We start from the raw sequence: 22,084 nt of genomic DNA, 5'->3' as shown, positions 1-22,084 counted from the left end.
AATAGGACAAGGGGACATGGGCTCAAGCTCTGCCAGGGGAGGTTTAGGTTAGATGTTAGGAAGAAATTCTTTACAGAGAGGGTAATCAGGCATTGGAACAGCCTACCCAGAGAGGTGGTGGATTCACCATCCCTGGAGGTTTTTAAGCAGAGATTGGATGTGGCCCTTAGTGCCATGATATAGTAATTGGAGTTGGATCAGGGGTTGGACTCGATGATCTTGGAGGTCTTTTCCAACCCAATCTATTCTATGATTCTATGATTCTATGATATATTTTGTAGATAAATAGACGCAGCCGGAACACGCGGACAGCACGTTTTACATTTTAAAACAAAAACAAATCGTATGTTTATACATGGAGAAACCGCTGTGTAGCTCCGTGACTGTTCCCTGCACCCAGCGCCGGCTCCATCGGCTGCGGCACCGCGATGAACCCCGGACCCGCTCCCCGGGGCAGGACGGACGCCGCCGTCTGCCTCGCCGGGGTCCCAGTCCGGGGGTCTCCATCCGGGGGTCCCGGGGGCTCAGGGCCGGTCCGGGGGCGGCCCCACCCGCGCGGGGCCCCGTGCAAACAGGCGGTCAATGATTAACCGGCCCGGCCCCGGGGCTGCGCTCCCGCCGCCCGTTGGGGCCACGCGGGACCCGCGGGCCGTGGCGGGGCCGTTGCGGGGTCCGGGGGCCGTTGCGGGGTCCGGGTCCCGAGCGGCGGCAGGTGGGGACCCCCTCGGGCACCGCCGTGAGTGGGGACGGGGCTGGGACATCGGGGCGGTGCAGGAGACGGGCGATGGGGGCTCGGGGCCCGCGGATGGCACAAAGGGGTCTCACGGGCAGCCCCAGCCCCGCACTTGGGGTGACCACCGGGGTGGGTGTGCCGGGGCTGTTCCTTCCCATCGCAACCTCCCCGTCCCCGCAGGCGTCTCCGCGGGATGGAAAGTGATCCGCCAGCCGGGCCTCAGGGTACGGGCCCGGGCCCCGACCCCGACCCTAGACGCCCCGACCCCCGACCCCCCGACCCCGCTCCCATGGCCCAGGGAACGGAGCAGGGGGGACAAGGGGTCGCCGAGGAGCCGCCCAGCTCTGACACCCCCCAGGACCCCCCCGCGGGCCGTGAGGACACGCCCGTGGGGGCAGCCACCAACAAGGCTGTGAAGGGGGACCCGCCGCCCTACGCGCCCCCACCCCGCAAAAGAGTTCGCTTCGAGTGCCCGCCCGGCTGCTCTCAGGAGCCCATCTTCCAACAGCCGCAGCTCGGACAGAGAGTGCGGCCTTTCCATCCCCAGGGCATCCCGCCTGGGGCCCGGCCCTACAACATCGTACGTATCCCCCTCCCTGATGCGCTCTGCCCCGCTCTGCCCCTTACCTCCCCTCCTGGGTTTGTGGGGTACACGCGGTGCCCCAAGTGATGCTTGAGCAGCACTGCTGGAGGGGCGGGGAACACACTCGGGGTTTGGAGATTCAGCTGCTCCCCTGCCGTGCCGCAGTACGCCGGGCAGCCGAGACCGAGGCCATTGCCTGCCAGGTACAGCAGGCAGGAACTACCCAAGGACCACCTGGTGGAGGCAGTGCTGGTGACCATCTTCTGCTGCATGCTGACCGGGGCCATGGCCCTCATCTACTCCCATGAGGTAAGGACCCGCCTGGCAATCTCAAACATCCCCCCTCTGCCTTTCTGGATGCTGCGGGTCTCTTCTAACCCCTCCCCTTCTCTCCCTTGCACCAGACCCGGGCTGCGATCAGGCGTGGGGACATAGACCGGGCGTTCTCAGCATCCAGAAAGGCTTATTTCCTCATCCTCTTCAGCCTCCTCTTCGGGATGTTCGTCTCTATCACTTGGGTCATCTGTGTCCTGGCAACCCTGTATGCCCAACGGGGACCCTGAGCCCCAGGGTGTGTGTGCCAAGGGTTCCTTGCAGCTCACCATGGCCCTGGGTGGGCATGGACAGGTGAAGTGGCCACAGCCACATTCCCAGCTGTCCTGGGAAACGGGTGACCACAAAGCGTCATCTGGGCAGACGGGCAGCTCTGTCCTTCCTGGTGGGGTGAGGAGTTGCTCCAGAGCCACGTGTGCCTTCACCCACCCCCTCAGCCCTGCTGAGGAACCAGACTGAAGCAATGCCAGAGCCAGCTCTGGGCAAGGACTCATGTTGGAGCAGTGGCACCATGTATGGGATCAGGCTCTGCTGTGGGATTCTGAATCCCATTACCATGGAGGTGCCAAATGTGACTCTGGAGCAGAGGGAGCATCTGTAGAACTGGGACTAGAGAGAGAGCTAATGGCTGAGGTGTAACAGAGAGCCCAGGTGTATGGGAAGCCCTCACCAGCCATTAATAATGTGGGAAGATACAAAACTCACATATGCAACTTCTCCAGTAATTTTGCACACACAGACACAGACACTGTACCGCCACCTCCTTGCTGCTTCCAGGCTGAAATAAAATATAGTCAAAGCTTCTGCTTTCTCTGCACACCAAGGACCTTCCTCCTCCTCCATCTCCCCTTTGCCATGGCCTTCGTCCACCACAAAATTCAGGGTAAGGTCTCCTATAATCAGCGAAGTCAGGGTTTTCCCAAAAGCAGGTGGGTGCCAGGGTTCCAGATCCTCAAGGAGCCCACATGGCCCCAGGCCTGGGGGTGCCACTCTGAGCTGCTGCAGGGGAGGATGAGCTGCTGACACCCCACGGCTCCCTCCCACCGTGCCGGGCCTGTGGGACAGTCAGTGTCTGGGCATTCTCCTCCTGAGCTGGCCTGTGACAATTATTTCCAGAGGAATTTTGAACGCTGTTCAGGACTGAAAATAGTGCTTGGGGTTCTTTAGGGGTTATTTATAGCCCTCGGCCGCCGGCACGGGCTGGGCACGGGGTTTGTGGGGCCAAAACCCCCCAACACAGGGAGCACCAGTGCCCGGAGGAAAGAAACAGTAGCAGATGTCCCCTCCCAAGCAGAGGGAAGGAAGAGGTTTTACAGTGGAAAAATAAAGGGAAAAAGAGCCACGGGCAGAGGAAACCCACGAGGGGCACTTGAGAAAACATGAGGCCACACCAGCACCAGAGGCGGATTCGATTGTCACTTTAATCCACAGACTGTGCATGCACTGTAAACAGGATCATCAGGCGGGCTCGTTATTGGTGTTTTATTTGTCTTTAATATAAAAGTTACAGGTCTGAAATGTTCAGAGGAAGATGCCACCATGGGGATGGGGCTCGTGGTAATTCTATAATACAAAGGAACTGCCTGGGGGGGAGATGCCTGGGAGTGGGGCAGGGGGCTGGTGACTGGGGGCATCGCTTCTCCCCGCTCCCTGCCCCATGGGGAGAGGGGACTCAGACTCTTCCTTCTCCCCAAAAGGAGGTGATGGCCTTGAGAACACTGCCTGAGAGACACAGGAACAAGCCAGTCTTGCACAGGGATGTTCTGGGCTTCTGCTCCCCAGGGGCTGCCCCTGGAGAGTGCTGCTCCAGGAAAAGGGAACCCTCCTTTAGGGTCTCTCCAGCCCTATGAGACTGGGGTTGGGACACTGCTCAGCTGGGGATGATGGCAGAGCAAAGGGGAGAAGAGGGGAGGAAAGCTGAGGAAGGAAAGCATGGAGGAGGAAAGCTGGGGGGCTCAGCCCCATCACACTGGACGAAGTGCTGTGGCCACTCAGACCTCCCATCCCCACTCGTGTCACTGGTCACAAGAGTGAAGAGATCAAATGTCTGCCCCTCCGCTACCCCTCATGAGGATGTTGAAGACCTCAATGAGGTCTCCCCTCAGTCTCCTCTTTTCCAGGCTGAACAGACCAAGTGCCCTCAGCTGCTCCTCACAACACTTCCCCTCCAGACCCTTCACCATCCTCACAGCCTCCTCTGGGCACTCTCTAATAGCTTAATGTCTTTTTTTACATTGTGGTGCCCAAACCTGCACACAATATCTAAGATGAGGCCACCCCAGGTCAGAGCAGAGAGGGACAATCCCCTCCCTCACCTGGCTGGTGATGCTTTGCCCGATGCCCCCCAGGACACGGTTGGCCCTCCTGGCTGCCAGGGCACTGCTGACTCATATTCAATTTGCCATCGACCAGGACCCCCAGGTCCCTTCCCACAGCTGCTTTCCAGCATCTCATTCCCCAGTCTATACACACAGCCAGGGTTGCCCCATCCCAGGTGCAGAATGGGACACTGGCCCTTCTTAAACTTCCTGTGGTTGGTGGTTGCCCATCTCTCTAATTTGCTGAGGTCTCTCTGCAGGGCCTTTCTGCCCTCAAGGGAGTCGACAGCTCCTGGTGTAAGTTTGTAAGGATTCCTTCCAGTCCCATGTCCAGGTCATTAATGAAGATGTTGAGGAGAACTGGGCCGAGGATGGAGCCCTGCAGAACCCCACTAGTGACACCTGCCAGCCTGATGTCAGCCCAGCCACTGTAACTCTGTGCCCAACCTGTGAGCCAATTGCTCCCCCATTGTGTAACACGGTTATTCAGCTGGATGGGGACAAGCTGCACCCTCCTGTTCCTCTGTGGCATCAAGCCCCAGCCATGGCCTCTGCACCCCCAGATGGGGTGGTTCCAGTGCTACCAGCACACACAACACCCCCAGAACAGCCCAGACACAGCCCTCACCCAAGGGGCGCTCAGAGATGCTGGGGCAAAGCCCACTCCATCGGCCTTCTCAGCACCTCAACATGTTGGGCTTTTAAAAACCTTATTTACAAAGGAAAACACAGGCATTACTTCCTCTGTGGAAGGCTGGGAAGCCTTTGGAGATTGCAAAGCCTTGGCTGGACTCAACACACCACTCCAACGCCCTTAGTGCCATGAAAATAACCCCCTTTTGAAGTGTTCCTGTTCAGATAACGTGTTTCAGCACAGAAGATTCCTGCTCCTCCTGCTCTGGGGCTGCACAGCACAAACTGTGTTGGACCCCCCACTCTCCTCTCCCAGGTGGTTTCCTCATGGACAGGAGTGGTCCCTCTGTGCTTCAGCACTTGGTCACTGTGTGAGTCCTGTGCCTGAATCTTCACGAAAATAACCAAGCTGGGTAAAACCCTGCGAGTGGGGCAGTGCGGCTGTCACTCCCTCCTGGGAGTCAGGCAGAGCTGGCCAAGTCTTTGCAATCTGTTTGGAGAAGGAAGTAAGTGCAGCTCTGATTCACCCAGAATAAACAGAGGCTTGAGCAGGCACAGAGCTGCTATTGAGAAATAAGTTAAGGATGCTCTGTGAAATTCCACGTCTGTATTCCAGGAGCTGCTGCCCTAAACCTGCAGGATTTTGTTAGAACCCTGTAAAAACCTGTGACCACAGAAAGCTGAGAAGGGACTCGCGAGGCTGCTGAAACCTGCAGGGCACACTCAAACCCACGATCCAACTGTAAACTATCGGAGGAGGGCAGAGAGGAGGGATGTGAAATGGCCTGGCTGGGGCTGCGCTGGGGAGGACACCCTGGGTGGGACACAGAGAGGGGACAGAGGGGCTGAATAAGGCACACTGAACAGATTGGGGTTAACACTGCATGTGTGGGAAATGAGACTGCCCTTTGCTCTTCCATGCCAGGCTGCCCCTGCCCTGCTGGCTCTGGCACGGGGGACCTGCTGGGGCTCCTGCCAAAGCACAGGTCACAAAGCACAGCACCGAGGGCCAGCCCAACCAGGACCCCCGGGAACAAACATTTGGCAACAGTGAGAGGAGAGAGGAGTGGGGTGGGAGGATGGGGTGGCTCGGCTGGGAACAGGGCTCCTTCCTGCTTCCCATTTCCAACCCAGAAATGGACCCGCTGGCTCCTTGGCCTGGCTCCTGCACCTGCTCCAGAGCCCCGAGCCTCCTTTCTTCCAGCACTTGGAACAACATTGTCACTGGTTGTGAATTTTATACATACCGGTTTGCACTTTTTCTTTTTCTCTTTTTTTTTTTTTTTCCTATAAATTCATCGGTATTCAGACATGCATCAAAAATCCCCAAAGGATTCTAAACACTAGTATGTACAGTCCATATACTACAGCATTTCCTGTGCAAAAGCTAAGTACCATCGCTAAGAGACACGGGGCCACGGACAGTGACCCGCAGTACCTGGGTAGTCCGAGTTTCCAGGTCCAGAGGGATTTACCGTTGCTTAAATAACGAGATCTGAGAGGAGGAGGGGGATGTGATGACTGGAGATGGCGGGTCCCTGCCCACGTTTTCAGTGCCTCTTCCGTATCTACGACCGGTGCCTTCCTCCCACGGAGAAGGCGCCAGAGATCTGGGGCGAACCAAGACCCCTGTAAACACAAGCAGCTCTCTGAAAGCAGAGCTCCTCTGGCAGGCAGCAGGAACACTTCCATCCTCATCTCCTATGGATGAACACGTTCGGAGGTGGCATTGCAGGGGAGTCTCAAACCCTTGGCTTCCACGGCTGCTCCTGCCCGACGCCACTCCAGAGACAGTCTGTCGGCGCTGAGCTCTCGCTGACCTTCCTTTGTGGATGGAAACAGAAGCCGGGCTATTCCCGGATGGAACGGGCCAGCAAACCAACACGCTGGCGCAGGACTCTCCTTCCACACAGCTCTCTCCCCGGGTTTAAAGCTGGTTCATGGCACAGAGGGACGGGAGGAGAAGGAGGGCGGGTGCAGCGAGCACCGGCCGATCTCTGCCCTCGGCGGCGGCCGCGCGCGGTCACCTCCGGCTGGCTGCGAGCGCCCGGCATTCCCACCCCCAGGGATGGCTGCCAGCTGGGAGGGAGGGTGTGTCATCCAGTGACAGGTACAAACATTGAACTCCAGTCTCATAGCTGCCCTCGGCGCCTCTGCGGAGCAATTCTCCTCGCTCGCACCACCCCTCCTCCTAGGTCTTCTCTTCTCGATCTGTTTTCCGCCTCGTAATGTTGCGAGGTTTGATTTTGAGGGACAGTTCCCACAGGGCCTCCTCAGCCAGGTGGTCGCTGAAGTCGTTGAAGAATGACACTATGTCGTCATTTCTTTTGATGTCGTAATGTCTGGAAAACCACAGAGGAGGGTTAAATGAGGGGCTACCTGGGGACCTCTCCCAATTTTGGCCACCCCTGCCCTGCTCTAACACATCCAGCACTGTGGTCTGTGCCCAGTACTCATGACAAGGTGTGACACCAGAAAGAGGAAAACCCATCATGCCTGTTGCTGAATTGGAAGGGAAAAAAGAACCCTATCACACAGAAATCAGCAGTTAGGTGTGCTGCCTCTGCTGCAAGACAGCATTGAAGAAAATCCTCCATATCCTAGAGAACACAGGAACCAGCAAGGGCAAAACCTGGAGGAAAACCTCATCCTAAAGAGAGGAGTGGGAAAACTTTGCACTGGATCTCAAAACTAACATCAGAAAAATGTCTTCACAACTTTTATCTAACCTAGAGAGGGAAGGAGAACTGAGACCAGAGCCCTGACATTCCCAGCTCTCCTTACATCTCCATCAAGATGCTTTGACTTTAGATTCCCTTCCCTTCCCCTAGGGGTTCCCAGACATCATTCCCACACACCCCAATCCCCACCTGGTGCCCCACAGACAGCTCTGATCCCCCTGTTGCTGCACTTACACTTGCTGGAAGCACCTCATGCTGTCCAGGATGTTGAACTGCTGCCAACGCTTGGAAAAGTTCACTTTGCTGTCAATGTAATCGGGGTTTCCCAGATGAACAAAGGTCAGATCCTGCAGAATCAAGCCTCTGAAAGAGAGAAAGGGCCAGCAGGCCAGGGAGTAGGTAAACAGGTACAGAGGTTAGTCACACAGGGGCAGGGTGGCCAGCCCAAAATGCAGCTCAGTGCAATCCAACAGCCTCCCACATTCCCCCAGCAGCAGATCCAATGGTGTTCAGGTGCAAGCACCCACCATGCACAGCTGAGGGGAGGCACTCATGGCACACTAAGGATGCTGAAGTTGCTCTTTCACCCTTCATGGACAGAAGGACCAGGCTGGAAGAAGCTTTTTTACAAATTGGTATTTGCCACCCTGCCTTCCTGTGCTCCCAGACAAATCCCTCCAGAGAGGGCCCATGGGCTGATGTGGCACAGTGCTGCCTTATCCCAGATGTCTGGCAAAAGGCAAGTGCTGAGCTCAGCAGAAGCTGCTGAGAAAGCCTTGAAGGAACCATTTTAATGTGCAGAGGAGAGAAACTGCCCACTCACAGGTACGGGATGCAGGGGGGCTCCACATCGGCCAGAGCCGCTCGGTAGGCACGGAAGGACGAGGAGCTGTCGATCAGGGTGCAGTACTCAGCCAGGCCCTGCCAGGACACAAATCCCATGGTGACACCGCTGCTGCAAACCCATTTTCTCTGTCATCTCTCCCCAGAGAGCTATGCAGGCCAGGGAGTTAATGCTGTCCTGGAAACACCTCCAAGTGATTTATTCAGCCTGACCCCGACTGCGCATATGCAGAGCCTCACTGCCTTCAGCCTCAGCAGGCCTCGGTTTGCAGAGAGGAGGTGGCTGTTCTCCCCTGAGACTGTGCTGGCACTCCTGCAGCTGTCAGAATGCCCAGCCATGCTGCAGGCTTCCAACACTGTGGCATTACACTCACTGGAGAGCAGTTATCCACCATCCCTCCACCCCGGGACGTTGCTGAGCTACTGAAACCACCCGGCTGTTTCATACATATCCACAGTTACCCTTCCCCCAAAGATGACAGCCCCGACTGCTCCTCACCTCTGAGGTTTGCTTCTGCCACTCCAGCCTTCTGATGGGGGCAGAATCCAGTGCAGAAAGAATGGCCAGATAGGAATTAAAATTATTCAGCTTTCGTAAGTGCTGCGAAGAGGGAGAATATTCCAGTTACTCAAGAGATCTGAAAAGCCTTCTAAGCATCAAACAGCTCTAACAACCAGAAGGTCACACTACCCTGCTCCTTTAAGGAGCAGTGTTTGTGATTCACAGGGAAGTCCAAGCTGGTACCTTCATAATCTTTATAAATTTAAGGAGCAGCCTCTCTCGGTCCTGGGCTTTCTCTTGTAGCATAATTATTGAACGGACCCTGGAAGAACAGACAGAAAAAAAAAAGGTTAACCCACTTAAGCAAATCTCAGACTTCTTCTTTTTTCATTAAAAAAACTTGATCACTGATAAGGATGGGCCAACAATACTAAAAAGCTCATGGTAACTTCAACTTTAATGCAGCACTCTAATCCACAACAGAGACAGGAGAATTTTACAGAGTGCATTTATTTACAAGAGGAAACCTCCACAACATTCCTGATTTTCTTTCTCATGTATTCTGAGGTTTTTGATGAGTGTTCTGCATCTACTTCCTGGCCAAAAATATATGTTATTCCACTTGTAACAAAGGAACCCAAGTCAGCAAGGAATATTTGGAATATGTGAAAGGCACTGGATGTTAAGCACAGTTCAGTGGTATGGTTGTTTTAAGCTCCTTACCAGTAGGACATGTTATTAAAGTGCTCTGTGAACTGTGTCAGGTTGGGGCTCTTCTCTTCATTTTGTTCCTTTGCCCAAAGCAAAACTTCTGGGATCTGCCAAGGAAGAAGAGGAGAGGGGTGAGAAAATACCACACATTAAAACGGGATTCCTGCCTCAACATTCCCAGTGTGTGTTTGCAGCCACTTGCTGACACGAGATCAGCTGTGTCCCACAGCCCGACAGGTGTCCTGGAGAGCTGGCAGGGAATACCGGAGATTGTAGGGGGTGCACGTTCCAATCCCTCCCACCACCCTTTCCCCATCCTCATCTCTGTACCTCGATTTTATAGAAGAGTTCAGCATCCAGGAGGGTCAGCTGCTCGGCTATTTCATGACTGTGGAAATCATGCAGCGTCCCTGGCCTGTGGAAAACAAGGATGAAGTACAAAGGCTAAGAAAATGTGACCTCCTTTCTTCTCTTTCTTATCTTTTGGGCTGAAAAAAACTTTTGTGACTGCAGGAAAGGGATTCCCTGGCTCTCAAAGGACCAAGACATGGTTCCATGCATCTTCCCTCACCTGGCTGCCACCCCTCGGGCTGCAAGAGGTTTGATGGAGTTGGCGTAGCTCAGCATTTTCTTCTGGTCCACTTTATCAAGGATATTCTTGCGTAACACCCTGGCAAGGCTCAGCTCCCCATTGCAGACCAGCCGGAAGACCAGGTCCATCAGCAGCTTGAGAATTTCCTCTGTCAACTCCACTAAGCTGAGAGAAAGATGGAAAACCCAAGGCAGGCATCAGAACTACGAGACTGAGCTACAGTTCGTACCTGTACTGAATCCTGTCACTCTTTTCTACGAGCAGAATTGGGTGACTGAAATTCCTCCTCTTCCCAGCTCTTCCTTTCCCAGATTCCCCTTTTGCTGGTTATTTCAAAGTCACTGACCCAGTCAGGACACACCAAGAACCTGCTCTTCCAGCAAGAGGGTTCAGCAGTGCAAGTATCTGACTGCTCAGGGTCAGGGGTTTCAGCTGCCATCCTAAATAGGGTTTAAAAACCACACCTTCCAAAAAACCACATCTTCCTAAAACCCACATCTTTCCAACTACCAGAACTCTTTATGTTACTGACCCCACATCTCCCATCCAAAACAAAGAAAGCAACTCACCACAGCTCATCCACCACTCGCACCAGCACGAAGAAGGTGTTCTTACTGACTCGCTTCTTAAACGTGTCCGGGAAGTGGCAAAACTTCTCATATGTTGGTTGCAAATTAAAGAATCAACTCAGGGTGGTCAGACCAGAATCAGTGCAGTCACCAGCTGCCCCAAGCAATCACAGTATCATTGAACGGTTTGGGATGGAAGGGACCTTGAGGATCGCTCAGATCCACCCCCCTGCCAAGGGCAGGGACACCTTCCACTTGACCAGGTTGCTCAGAGCTCCACCCAGCTTGGCCTTTAACACTTCCAGGGATGAGGCATCTACATCAAAACAGCACACTATTCTGCCCTGATGGAAACTGGTGTTCCATTTCCAGGAGATGAGGGACACTGATATGGCTCTAATTAAGATGGCATTAAGCTGACACCAGCTGCAGGGGCACGAGGAGCCACTTACACCTCACAGAATTGATGCTGGAAGAGCAGGTGTACCTTGAAATTGTTCTCTCTAAGATGGAATTTAATGAGCAGCACTCCTCTGCAGGGATCTCCCCCACCGGTCTGTGACATCTGGTCTCAACAGATCTCAGATGTCACCTCTACCTTCCTCATTGCCCAATTTACTGCAAGGAGAACGGTGACAGGGGAGACAGCACAGGTTGAAAAACCTTCTGCCAGGTGGAGAAAGGGGAAGGGAACAAGGTTATCAGTAAGTCAGGGGCCTGCAGGACTGCCCCAGACAGTGCTGTCACCGACTGCGTCCTTGGTGAGCTGATCCCAGCTGGAGCTCGGGGAGCAGTGGCTCTGCTGCAGATGGCAGTGATGAGCCACAAAGCAGGACACAGTGACGTCAGGCTCCCTCTGACGTGGGTGCACAGCACCAAGGCCCACGAGGCTTTCACACCGCCCAGACCCAGACACTGACCCGCTCAGCTGGCAGGGAATAGAGCCAAAGGGAAGGAATGGCAGGCAGGGTGCTCAAGAAGCCTTCTCCATCCTCTGTCAGAAATGCTAATGCTCACCCTGCACATCAGGGCCCTGCTTTGTTACCAGTTCCAAGCTCAGTTCAGAACTGGGGGGCCAAGAGCCCAGTGTTTCCAAGGCTGAGTTTATTGTAGTAAGATAGAGAAAAGGCCTTGATGGTTTAGTCGTCTCCAGTATTAAACTACACCTGCCCATAATCCCCACAGCTCCTCTGGAAGGCAGAAGGTGCCCTGATCCACAGTCTAGAAAACAAGATGTCCAAAACAAATGATAATTACCCAGTGATGTACAGAAAACCTCAACTGCTCCTCTCCCCTGACAGGACCCTCAGGAGGCAACTCTCTGGTCCGTTATCCACCCTGCCTGGACCTGCCCTGCTGCAATTCCCATTGCAGAATGTGGAGGTGAAGCAACTCCTGCCTGGGATGCCTCCAGGGCCAGCACATCACTGACCACACTGTCAGCAGGCTTCTGACCAAACAACTTGCCATCAGCTCCCTCCACAACGACAGCCCCGCTCTGATTCCTGATGGGAGTGAACTGCCACTCATGCGAAGGATATCTGTACTGCAGCTTCTTGATGAGCTCTTCAGGGGTAATAAATGTCCTGTATGTAGTCAGAAAGGCTTCACAGTACAGCACCAGATCTAGGGAGAGAGATATGAAAGGCTCAGTCAAGTCAAGTTTCTTGTGAGGTTGAATCCAGTCGTACAGAGGAAGACATGGATGCATTTTGGCATCAGTGGACTTTCCAGAATTGTGCTTTTGGTCCTTACCAGCAGATGGACCCTGTAACACAAGAGCAGCACTGACACTGCCCTGTCCCCACTTCCCTGGCCCTGGCTCCCATTTGCAGCATTTGAGCTCAGGGCTTTGTTTATTCCACCACCAAAGGGGGTCAGTGGAAAACACCTCCTTGTTGGACAGGAACTATCAGTAATGGGTGAAGAAAAATCATAGTTTAGACCATTAAAGGGACACTTTAAAGGGAAGATCTGATGGTGAGAGGTGGCTGCCTGTTGTGCCTCAGTCTCTCTCAGGCAGCACAGAGCCCTGCAGAGACACGGTCACTCTGCCCTCCTGATGAGGAACACACATGTTCTGGTGCTGCAGATCCCCCGTCCTTACTGCATTCCAGGAAATCCATCCCAGGACAGTGCAAATACAAGATTATTCTCAGCCAAAAGAAGAGTAAATTGCACTGCAAAAACTGACGCTGCCATGGCCATGACCCTGCCACAACACAGATGCTGATGTGGGGCAAGTCAGCTTGTGTTAATTCATCTGCAGGACGGGGGTGCTGCAGGGCCCAGACTCACAAAGGCTTTGGGCTTTGCCATGGGCACAGAGGATGGAATTTGTAAAAGCAGGAGCTGCAAATGGGAAAGCAGATTTCAGGTCAGGACTGTAGAACTCTCCTGGGCAATGCCTGGTCACCGTGGGCAGCAGTGTCCAGTGGGAGCATTAGCCCCAGCATAGATCAGCAGCAGGATGTGCAGTGGGATGGCACCCTGCCCCTGCCAGGAGCACTGTGGGCAGAAAAAGCTCCTGCTGGGCCTGCCCAGGCTCGGCTGTGCATGCAGAGCTTGTTCCAAGCCAGGACAGGGATCACCCCACACCCACGTGCTGTAACATCCATCCATTGCTGTGGAGGGTGGGAAGGGGCAGGGCACAGTGGGGTAGCTGTGCCTCTCTACCCGCAGTGTTTTTCTTGGCAGGAACCTCGTGGCAATGCTGCTCCCTCCTGCTCTTAAATCTGAGACTGCTGCTGCCTTTTGGTTACAGACAATCAGACATAAGCTCTAAAGCCAGAAGCTGGGTGGTCATGTCAGGGGTGAGCCCCAGGCCTTGTCCAGCTGTAATCCTGCACTCACAGCAAGTGTGTGTGTGCCTGTGAGCACTTAACTGACCACGGATTTTATTCCTAAAGACCACAAGTCTCTCTTTATCCCTTACTCCATTTAGCTCTTTTGGAAAACTCAGATGGACAAGAAGCATCATGCAACAGGGCGTGGAGTTACATTTATTCTGGGTTCCCATCTGCCCAAAAGGCAACGTGAGGTAATACAGCTGGTCTGCTCTGGCACTTGAAGCTGCCAAGAAATTCATCTTTAAAGGAAAGCCTCTTAACTCTACCCCTCCGTGCCGTTTGGCTGATTGATTTACAAGCCCTGAATTCTTCTCATTGTAAGCTTAATTCATTAACCCTCTCAGTCACCCAAACAGTGGGTTAGCATAGCACAAATTCCTCTGTGCTTCATTCAGCTCCGTGGCTTGGCAGTGCCTGTGAGGCCAAGCTCAGGGACTGAGAACCCGAGCTCCCTCCACCCAGCAATCCCCAGCTTGCACCACTGGGCAGTAAAAATCCTGCTCTAGTTTTCCCCAGTCCTGAAAGGTTCTCCACAGCTTTCACCCCACTGCCTGCAGCGCCCTCAGAGCCCCCTGTTCATGAACTGGAGGTCTAAGAACACATCCCCTTACCAAATAGCTGTCTGTCAGCAGGAACAGTAGGGAAGTTCTTGCAATGTGATGTTCCAGAGAACAGCAGGAGTAAATCAGAGTTTCTCTATTCCACTTTCAACATTTTTATAAGGGATATTTCCACCGTCTCATTTAGACTATTTTCTTTAATATACATATCTACTCTTGGCACAACCAATTGTCTCCTCCTCTCTAGTATGTTCCTAACTTTGGTCCTTTCTTCCTGGATTCGGTGCCCAATGCAAACTGGGAAACAGCTGTCAGGGGAAGGATTTTCTTGCTAGCTGAATGGTGCTGGTAAGTAATTGCAAACATCTTATGCTACAGTAAAACCCCTGTCATTTAAAAATGTACATGAAAGATACTTCCCCTTCGACTATCAAACCTCTAAAATACGAGCGCTGAGTGATTCAGCGGGTTAGTGTTTTGCTTTGCATCCCAGGAGGTAAGGAGATCAATCCTGGTTAAGGCCATCAGCACAAATGTGCTTGGCAGGTTCAAATCACTCTCTGGAAACACTGCAAAGGCTGTCTTTGCCACAGGTCTTGGATAGGAGAGCTTCATGTGGGTGGTGACTGGGTTTGGAGAGATAAAGCGGGTTTTTAACAGATCTAGAGCCAAGGGTTGCTAACGTCCCTTTTCCTCCTCTGCATCCCTTTTCTTGTACTGTGGATTCCCTCTCTGAACTGGCCTGGGTGGCTACCAGGATGCACTTGGTACAGAGTGGGACTAGGAAGTGACATGGTATGTTGAAAATGAGGTGTCAGCAGACCAGCACCTGAACAGCTTGCCCAGTGCCCACAGGTGCTGCACCAGACCCAAACCAACACCCCTTTTTTCCTGCTTCGATGCCACACTCACTCCAGCAGCTCCTACATCCCCACTGCCCTGACATTCAAAGGTCAAGGAGCACCACTGAACACAGGATCCACGCACAACAGGCTGGTCACTCCTGCATTCCCAGAAGGCTTAGCAGGTACAGACAGGGACACCAACAGAGCACTGTCACTGGTGTGCCTCGCCTTCCAGATCTGGGCAAGGGCTGTGAGGAGTTAATACCATCCCTGCTGCTAAATGGAACCACCAGGCGCTTATCCAGCTTACCTCCTTTTACCACAGATCAGCACAACCCCCCCAGGTTGTGCAGGGGATCCCTGCAGACCCTCCCCCCGGCCCAGCTGCCTCCACAGCAGAAGGCAGAGGCAGAAGACCAAAAGATCAGCGGCCAAAGGCCGTGCCAGGCTGTGCCCCTCAGCTCTGCCCTGCTGCATCCACCTACCTTTCCTGTCAGTCTCCGTCGCGTGCACTAACAGGATGTCTCCGGATCCACCACGGACATCTGGCCCATCGTCCCCCTGCAAGGGGAACACAGCCACGTTAGGCAGGGCCCAAGGTTCCCTTCGGCCTGGTTTAACAGCGCTGGGGTTCAAGCTCAGCAACAGCTGGCAGCGTACACAGTGTTCCTGGCACCGCTCACAGCACAAGCTGGGACATGGTTCTCAGCGCTGGGCTAATCCTGGAATTTGAATAAAGCATTTGGCGTCCCAGATGAGGAGCTGGGCTGATCCTTACCCGGAATCTCTGACTCCTTAAGGCCGGGCTGTGAAGCTCAGTGAAAGCTGAACCTTCTGTCCACAGAAGAATGAACACAAATGCCCCAAATGCTCCCAGAAGACCATTAGCAGAGCAGCAACATTGTGTGAACCGTCTTAAAGTTCACACAGCCACGTACCACAGTGGCTGTGGGGTGGGAGGTCACGCATTCAACTCGCATGTTGCTGGAACATCAAAACCTAGCAAGTTAATTCCCTAATTTGGCCGGAGGTCACCTGAAGCGATCCAGTAACCAGGAGCAGAAAACAGCCCTGCTAATTGCTTGACCCCTGCCTTACCACTCTCTAAAACACTCTTCTAGCTACTGCATTTCACAACTCAAAATGTGCAAAACTGATCCATCGCTCAGCCAGCGGTTCCCACACTGCAGGAAGGAGCTCGCAGTGACAGTTCTATACTGTTTCAAACATGTAGATCATAAAGAAAAGAAAGAAAGAAGACATTAAGACACTGATCTGCTAGTCCCAAATGCTCAGAAATCACTGATTTTTATATGTTTTTTAAAGGAAAGAATCCAGAAGAGGAGGAGGATTGTCATTTCAATATGCAAACCAGTGAAAAAACCACGGATTACAGCCATGGAGCAGCTATGTCTAAGATGTGAATTTTTCAGGTGACCCTCTGGCAAGACTCATATGAAACACTACTTAAAGAATGAGTAATAGCTTTTCACTCTCTGCTGCACATCTCAGCTGACCAAAGAACACTCCTTAAGTGCCAGTAAATGATACATTCTCTCTGTTTTTTCAGACCAGCCCCCTGACAGTCTGAAAGCTTCAAAGGCCTGCGTGTTCCCTCAAGCTGCATGTCAAAGACAGCGTGGCTCAAGAGCACAGCGAGCAAAGCTGGCTGGGAGTCCACCCCAGGCCAGGCACAAAGCTATTTCTCAAACACAAAACAGTTCCTTTTTTTGGCTGCTTTTCCACATCAGTAATGTAAAATGTCCTGCTTGTTCACCTGCTGAACCCGCTGTCAGACCAAAAGGCCAACACCATCAAGCCCCACATGGATTTCTTGTGCTCAGGCTCTCAGGTGATTCCTTCCAGGCTGTCACAGGATGGAGAGGTGGGAAGGGGCAGACTGGGAAAAGGGCACAAGAATGTGCTGGTTTTTAGGGAGACATCTCACCTTCTGTTAAAGCCTCATTCATTGCTGATGCTCCCTGCCTGTACCAGCATCTCCTACTTTAACAACAGCCTGCACCCACATCCCAATTCTGCTGCAACGTAGTTTCTAACATCAAATAAGAGGTGATGCCTTGCTTGTGCACACAGAGAATCAGATTTCAACACAGTGTAAACCAAAGAGTACAAAAGAAAACCCCTAATGCGCCTACCTCTTGCTTCAGTGTTAATCTAGCCATGATTTCACTGTGGTCAATAAGGGACAGCTCATCTACCTCTTCCTCCAGCTGTGATGATTCCAAAGTATCTGGTGACTGTGGCTGCCTGTGAAAAAAAGAGGGAAATAACCTTCATTAAATGACAGTAAGTACACAGACACTCTGGAGGTAAACCTTCTGCAAACAAGCCCAAATGTCTGGCTCTAATTCTGTTGCTTTGTGCATCTCTTGAAAGAGAGGAAGATGAACCTTTAGGACCTGAACACTTGTCTGTCTGCATTTCTGGCAGGATTCTACCATGCCCTGCATAAGTACACACTTCCATGTCTCCTTAATCCACCAAATTTTTAGTGCACACAAATCTAAGCCCTTCCTCAAATGTATAGAGACTGAGCCCACTCTACACATACATATCTTAGTCAGTTCATGACCCACTGTGCTGAGACAAGGGGAGATGACAGGCTCTGGTTTTGCAGGAAAGCAGAGCAAAAAGCTCTGACCATTTTTCTGGTGTACATCCCCAACTCTATTCCTACCTTCTTGTGCCTTTACTCCTAAAAAAATACTATAATATACTTATGTTCTTCCTAGCTTTCCCTAGGCACAGGCCAAAATCCCATGAACCAGTCAGTACTCTGAGCTGATAGTGAGCTTTGCAGAACGCTCTTGTGTCGTCTCCTTCACTGCAGGGATTAAAACCCTCAAACCAACTGCAGGGAAATGGGGGAGGGGAGTTGACTGTCACACACAAATCATCTCTGTTCTCTATTTTTGCTTTAGAAATGCAATTGCAGAGCAATCTCGAGCAGCAGGGAAGCACTCACTCCACTCCTCCTGAAGCCCATCTGTTACAGCTTGCACCTCTTCATTTACATAGGCAAATGATAGCTAAGAGCCTTAGAAGGGATATAAAGCCTCCTGTTTCGGGGCCTCAGCCAGCCTCTAACTAGCAGGGTTAGGAAGAAATTCCCCTCTGGAAGACTATTCCAAACAGCCATACAGACTCTTTTCACACATTTTCCTGGAAGCAGGAGGGAGCAGCCAGTGTCAATGACAGCCCTGCCAAAGAGATGGATTGAGGATGGCTAACATGGGCTGCATTAACCCCCAGGGCAATCCTGCCAGGATCCTCCTTGTCCAGCAGGATCCCACCACTCACTGCCTGTCCAAAAATGTGGGCTTAAAAGTTTAGAGAACATGGAGGAGGCTGAGGGCAGAACAGGCAGCCCCAGGATGGCTTGGCAGAGGGGATGTTGGGGGGGCTCTGTACCCTTCGAGGCTGAAAGCAGAAGCACCAAGGGAGGCAGGCTCACCTGTCAGCACCATCTTTGCCCTCCTTCCCCATGGCACTGCTGTTCACAGAGGAGTCTTTGGAGTCTTTGACAGAGGGAGATTCCTGCCAAGAGAAAGAAGTTTTTCATTATTACACAGGGTCCTTGAGTCCAGTGAGCCTTGCACTTACAGTTTGCCTGCTTCTAAATGGCCCTTTACTGTAAATTCCTACACAGTGGTTAAAGACTGATGCAAGTTAATGCCAAATGCCAGGAAAACACAGAAGTTAATCAGACAGGAAATTTGGGACCATCTCTGGAGACTAGTGTAATTAGTACTGTTTGCTTTTAACATTGTGAAATGATGCTGAAAGTTACAACACAAGTCATCTGTTGTCTTGGATTTTAACCCTCTCGTGACCTTTTATTTTTCCTCCAGCCCTTACTGTTGGAGTACACTTGCCTCCTGCTTTAATCCAAATGGACAGAGCCAGCTCTAAGCTCTCCAGTTTCAGTTCCCCTGCTGATCAGAGCCCCCCTGCCTTAGGGGGTGGATGCTCACTGGTTCCTACCTCCCTTCTCTCCCATCGGAAGAGGTTTCGCAGTGATGCAACGTTTCCACTCCACAACCCAGGGCTGTGGAAATGAGGCTAATGCAAAAAAGCAGAACCAGCTGAACCCGCGGCTTGGAACAGCAGGTAGAGAGCTCAGAGCAAAGATGGAGCATTTTAAATGGGCCATTTATTAAGGAGACAAATAGCCATGAACGGCAAATGGGAATATTAATGGGAATTGAGAATTATTTAACATCATGCAGAGTGAAACTTGGAAATTCAACCCGCTGAACAGACAGGACTGAAACCACCTACACACAATTCACTCAGCATGGGAAACCCTCTGGTGAGCTTAGGTTTCGTGGTGTCTGAAGGATTTTTCCAGACTATATCTGTGAAGCCCTTTGCTTCAAAGTCGAGAACCCGCTCGCAGCTGCCCAAGAGGATGGGCCTGCCCAGATGTGTCTCCTGAAGGGAAGTGATGGGAGCGCTATCTCTTGGCATATTTGACACCAGCACGGATAAATGTCTCGGAGACATCCTGTAGAGGAGCTGTGCCTTCCAAGATGAGGGCAGGCAAAAGGATCACCATGGATCTCTGCTGCTGTTTCCTGTGACCCAACAGGAAGATGGGACCTCCCTGGAATGGAAAACGCCCTGGTTCCTCTAGGAAATATCTAAGATACGAGGCTTGAGGAAGGGAAGAAAAAGCATGTGAGTACAATGCTAAATCAACCACTTACTTCTGTATCCAAACAGTGAAGAGAAGAAAAATTTTTAGAGCACGAGACTTTCTGTATTAAAACAGGGAAGGCAAAGCAGTTACAAGAAGAGACATGGCCCCAGGATGGCACTGGTGAGAGTGCAGCTTTCTGGAAGGGAACCTCAGGCAAGCAGCTCCAAACAGACAGCGAAGCGCAAAGGAAAGAGCGCGGCAGGAAGAGCCGTCCCTGCCTCCTGCCAGGGCTTGCTGGAAGCATCTCCTGCTCTCCACCCAAGCCTGCAGCCAGGAGTGGGCAAGCAGAGGGATGGACCAGCAAGGGAGCTAGGGCAGCAGGACTGACATGGGGGCTCCAGGGTGTGCAGAAGAGGCCGGTGCCCAAGCGCGTCAGCCCCGGTGTGAGCTCAGCATGCACCAGGCAGCCCCTTCCCGGTGTCCGGCCCTCTCCGGGTTACTTACTCCTTCAGAGCGAGGGAGTTCCCCGTTGCTCTGGCCAGAGGAATACAGATTGACATATTCACCCTCACCAGCCTCCTCACTGGCGTTTTCACTCTGAGGGAGACAGGATGAAAGGAAATACGTGATGGTGTCCCCCACCAGCAGCGAATGTCAGTGAGAGAACGTGCCCATGGGCCGGGAGCAGAACTGCCCTTGGCAGCTGCTGTCACATAACTGGGAGCCGTTCCCTGTCTCCAGTATTGGCCACTGAATCTGTACCATCTCAGGGGTCATTGTTTTCTGGTTCTTGAGGACTATCCCAAGGGCCCTGGGCTGCAGGAGGACAGCAGCAGGCACTGCTTTGGAAGAGCTGAGGACTCCATGTGAGACTGCCAAGGTGCAACGGGCACGAGCGGATTGCAGGGTGCTGGAAGCGGAGCTTTCAGAGCTGGACACGAGTGCCTGTCCTACCCACACCTCAGTCCTGTCGCTGAATGCAGAACAGCCCTGAAGCCCTGAGGGCATCAAAGGCATCCCCCAAACTACTCTACGAGACCCATCAGGGCAGAATAAACCAAACCCGAGCGCTTCTGGGGAATAACAAGGACCCAGCGCGAGGAAGATGCAAAGCAAGGCCACGTCTGAAGCGTGAAAACCTGCACATTTACTCTGTAATCAGTGACCCTCTTCTGAACCTGGTGAAGAGGCAGCACTAGCAGGCCCTGTGCTGACAGCTCTAATCCCATCACCTCTCTGCTTCACAGGAGAGGAAAGAGGAATTGTCTCTAAAATGAGGTTTTTAAAATAGTAGCTGTAATGGACAAACCTGCTCAGTGATCTGCAAACTGACCTGGGACCTCAAACTAGCAGTGTGGGAACAGCATTAGCCTAACTTCACCAACATGTGATAACTGCCACCAAGGGCACAGCTGGAGGTGCTGGGAACTGGGAAAAGCAGGAACCTGGAGAGAACAACAGGTTTATGCACAGGAGAGACAGAGCTGGCCTGCACCCACTGCTCCTGGGGCTCTCCAGAGACCTAGGAGGGAGCAGGGCAGCAACTGCAGGATGGAAACTGTTGTAAGGAGCCCATGTTTAGAAACTATCAACCTCACAAAACACTCCTTTACCTCCCTCAGCTTTGTATTACAATTGCAGGAAGCTGCAGCAACTTCTCCTCTCCCCCTCACCAGCATTTGACATTTTGTGTTTCCTACTCAGTGTTAATGCTTTCTCAGACTTACTGAGGTTGTTCATTTCTTCTAGCCACCATTTTTATATGAAATTTCTACTCTGCAATTCACACATGCATTTGGAAACCAGACTAGCATGTATTAACACAAGAGGCATTTTCTTAAAAAAAAACAGAAACAAAATAACAAACAAATAAAGGCAGCCTTGTGTTAAGGTGCATTATTATCTCTTTGGATGGTCTCACCGAAGGCGTCTGGAGAGAATCAGTGAAAGAGGTTTCAGAAGGAAGGCAGACAGGAGCATTCCCGTTAAAGCTGCTCTCCTGAGAAGAGGAGTTTGGCACATCCACAGTGCTGGGTGACTGGCTGGCTGCGGCGGGCACCGCCAGGTCGGGGCTCGGAGATGGATGGACGGGCGGAAAAGGCGGGGTGGAGCAGGAGGAGGAGGTAGAAGACAGGAAAGGAGGTATGGAGACTTGGTTGTGAGGCACAAAGTCCTGGGAGTAGGACCTAAACACGGATTTGTACTGCAGGATGCAGAGACGTACAAGACAAAAACAAGGAAGAAGGGGAAAGGAAAGAGACAGACAAGAGAAAAAGTAATTAGATCGGCAGCAGCGTAGCAGTGACAGCACCAGGCATTTCTAACACGGGCAGCACTATTTTACCATCCACACACCAGAGCAGGAATTGCTACCTGGGATACATCAGCCAGTTTTTTTCAGGAGAGGCATGTTCTGGCACAAACAGCAGCTCAGCTGCTCAACTCGCAGAGGGAAAGGGGGCAGCGAGGTGTGACCTGCAGGTATCCAGCCTTAGCTAAGCAGGGAAAAGCCGGGATATCTCAGTACTAACGCAGCGACCCTGAAAATCACCCCAGTGGAGGCAAGGATGCAAAGGCATACAGAAACCAGGACTCTGAGCATGCTGGAAGTATCTGGATAGACAAAAGTACTCCAAGTGCTTATTGCTTTTCTGGGATTTTCCGCAGGA

At 52.5% G+C, this 22,084-nt stretch overlaps 2 protein-coding genes across 9 annotated transcripts in view; one reads left to right on the top strand and one right to left on the bottom strand.

Moving 5' to 3' along the window:
- Nucleotides 1-1,332: 1,332 nt before the first annotated feature.
- Nucleotides 1,333-2,443, top strand: PRRT1B (proline rich transmembrane protein 1B). Its single transcript, XM_027877873.1, has 3 exons — nucleotides 1,333-1,341; nucleotides 1,482-1,625; nucleotides 1,721-2,443. Exons 1-3 carry the CDS (start codon nucleotides 1,333-1,335, stop codon nucleotides 1,877-1,879), a joined length of 312 nt encoding a protein of 103 aa, XP_027733674.1. The 3' UTR covers nucleotides 1,880-2,443.
- Nucleotides 2,444-5,871: 3,428 nt separating this feature from the next.
- Nucleotides 5,872-22,084, bottom strand: part of RAPGEF1 (Rap guanine nucleotide exchange factor 1) — an 82,751-nt gene continuing 66,538 nt past the window's right edge. For 3 of the 8 annotated variants that reach the window (XM_027911641.1, XM_027911642.1, XM_027911645.1), the window contains 13 exons: nucleotides 18,228-18,310; nucleotides 16,909-17,020; nucleotides 15,238-15,313; nucleotides 12,040-12,124; nucleotides 10,499-10,591; nucleotides 9,909-10,094; nucleotides 9,668-9,752; nucleotides 9,350-9,444; nucleotides 8,870-8,948; nucleotides 8,624-8,725; nucleotides 8,105-8,202; nucleotides 7,516-7,644; nucleotides 5,872-6,942 (listed from right to left, as the gene is read on the bottom strand). In XM_027911641.1, coding sequence (XP_027767442.1) covers nucleotides 6,792-6,942; nucleotides 7,516-7,644; nucleotides 8,105-8,202; nucleotides 8,624-8,725; nucleotides 8,870-8,948; nucleotides 9,350-9,444; nucleotides 9,668-9,752; nucleotides 9,909-10,094; nucleotides 10,499-10,591; nucleotides 12,040-12,124; nucleotides 15,238-15,313; nucleotides 16,909-17,020; nucleotides 18,228-18,310 — 1,374 coding nt within the window. In that variant the 3' untranslated portion in view covers nucleotides 5,872-6,791. Of the gene's footprint in view, nucleotides 6,943-7,515; nucleotides 7,645-8,104; nucleotides 8,203-8,623; nucleotides 8,726-8,869; nucleotides 8,949-9,349; nucleotides 9,445-9,667; nucleotides 9,753-9,908; nucleotides 10,095-10,498; nucleotides 10,592-12,039; nucleotides 12,125-15,237; nucleotides 15,314-16,908; nucleotides 17,021-18,227; nucleotides 18,311-19,919; nucleotides 20,013-21,336; nucleotides 21,619-22,084 lie in introns of all 8 variants that reach the window. The other 5 variants (XM_027911637.1, XM_027911638.1, XM_027911639.1 and 2 more) reach the window with 3 other exon arrangements.

The sequence above is a fragment of the Empidonax traillii genome, unplaced genomic scaffold (genome assembly GCF_003031625.1).
Source record: "Empidonax traillii isolate 1590-97213 ecotype Southwest subspecies unplaced genomic scaffold, ASM303162v1 scaffold34:size3740991, whole genome shotgun sequence".
In the NCBI taxonomy this organism is placed as follows: domain Eukaryota; kingdom Metazoa; phylum Chordata; class Aves; order Passeriformes; family Tyrannidae; genus Empidonax; species Empidonax traillii.
The sequence above is the reverse complement of the archived record's forward strand: the minus strand, read 5'-3'. Positions and strand labels throughout refer to the sequence as shown.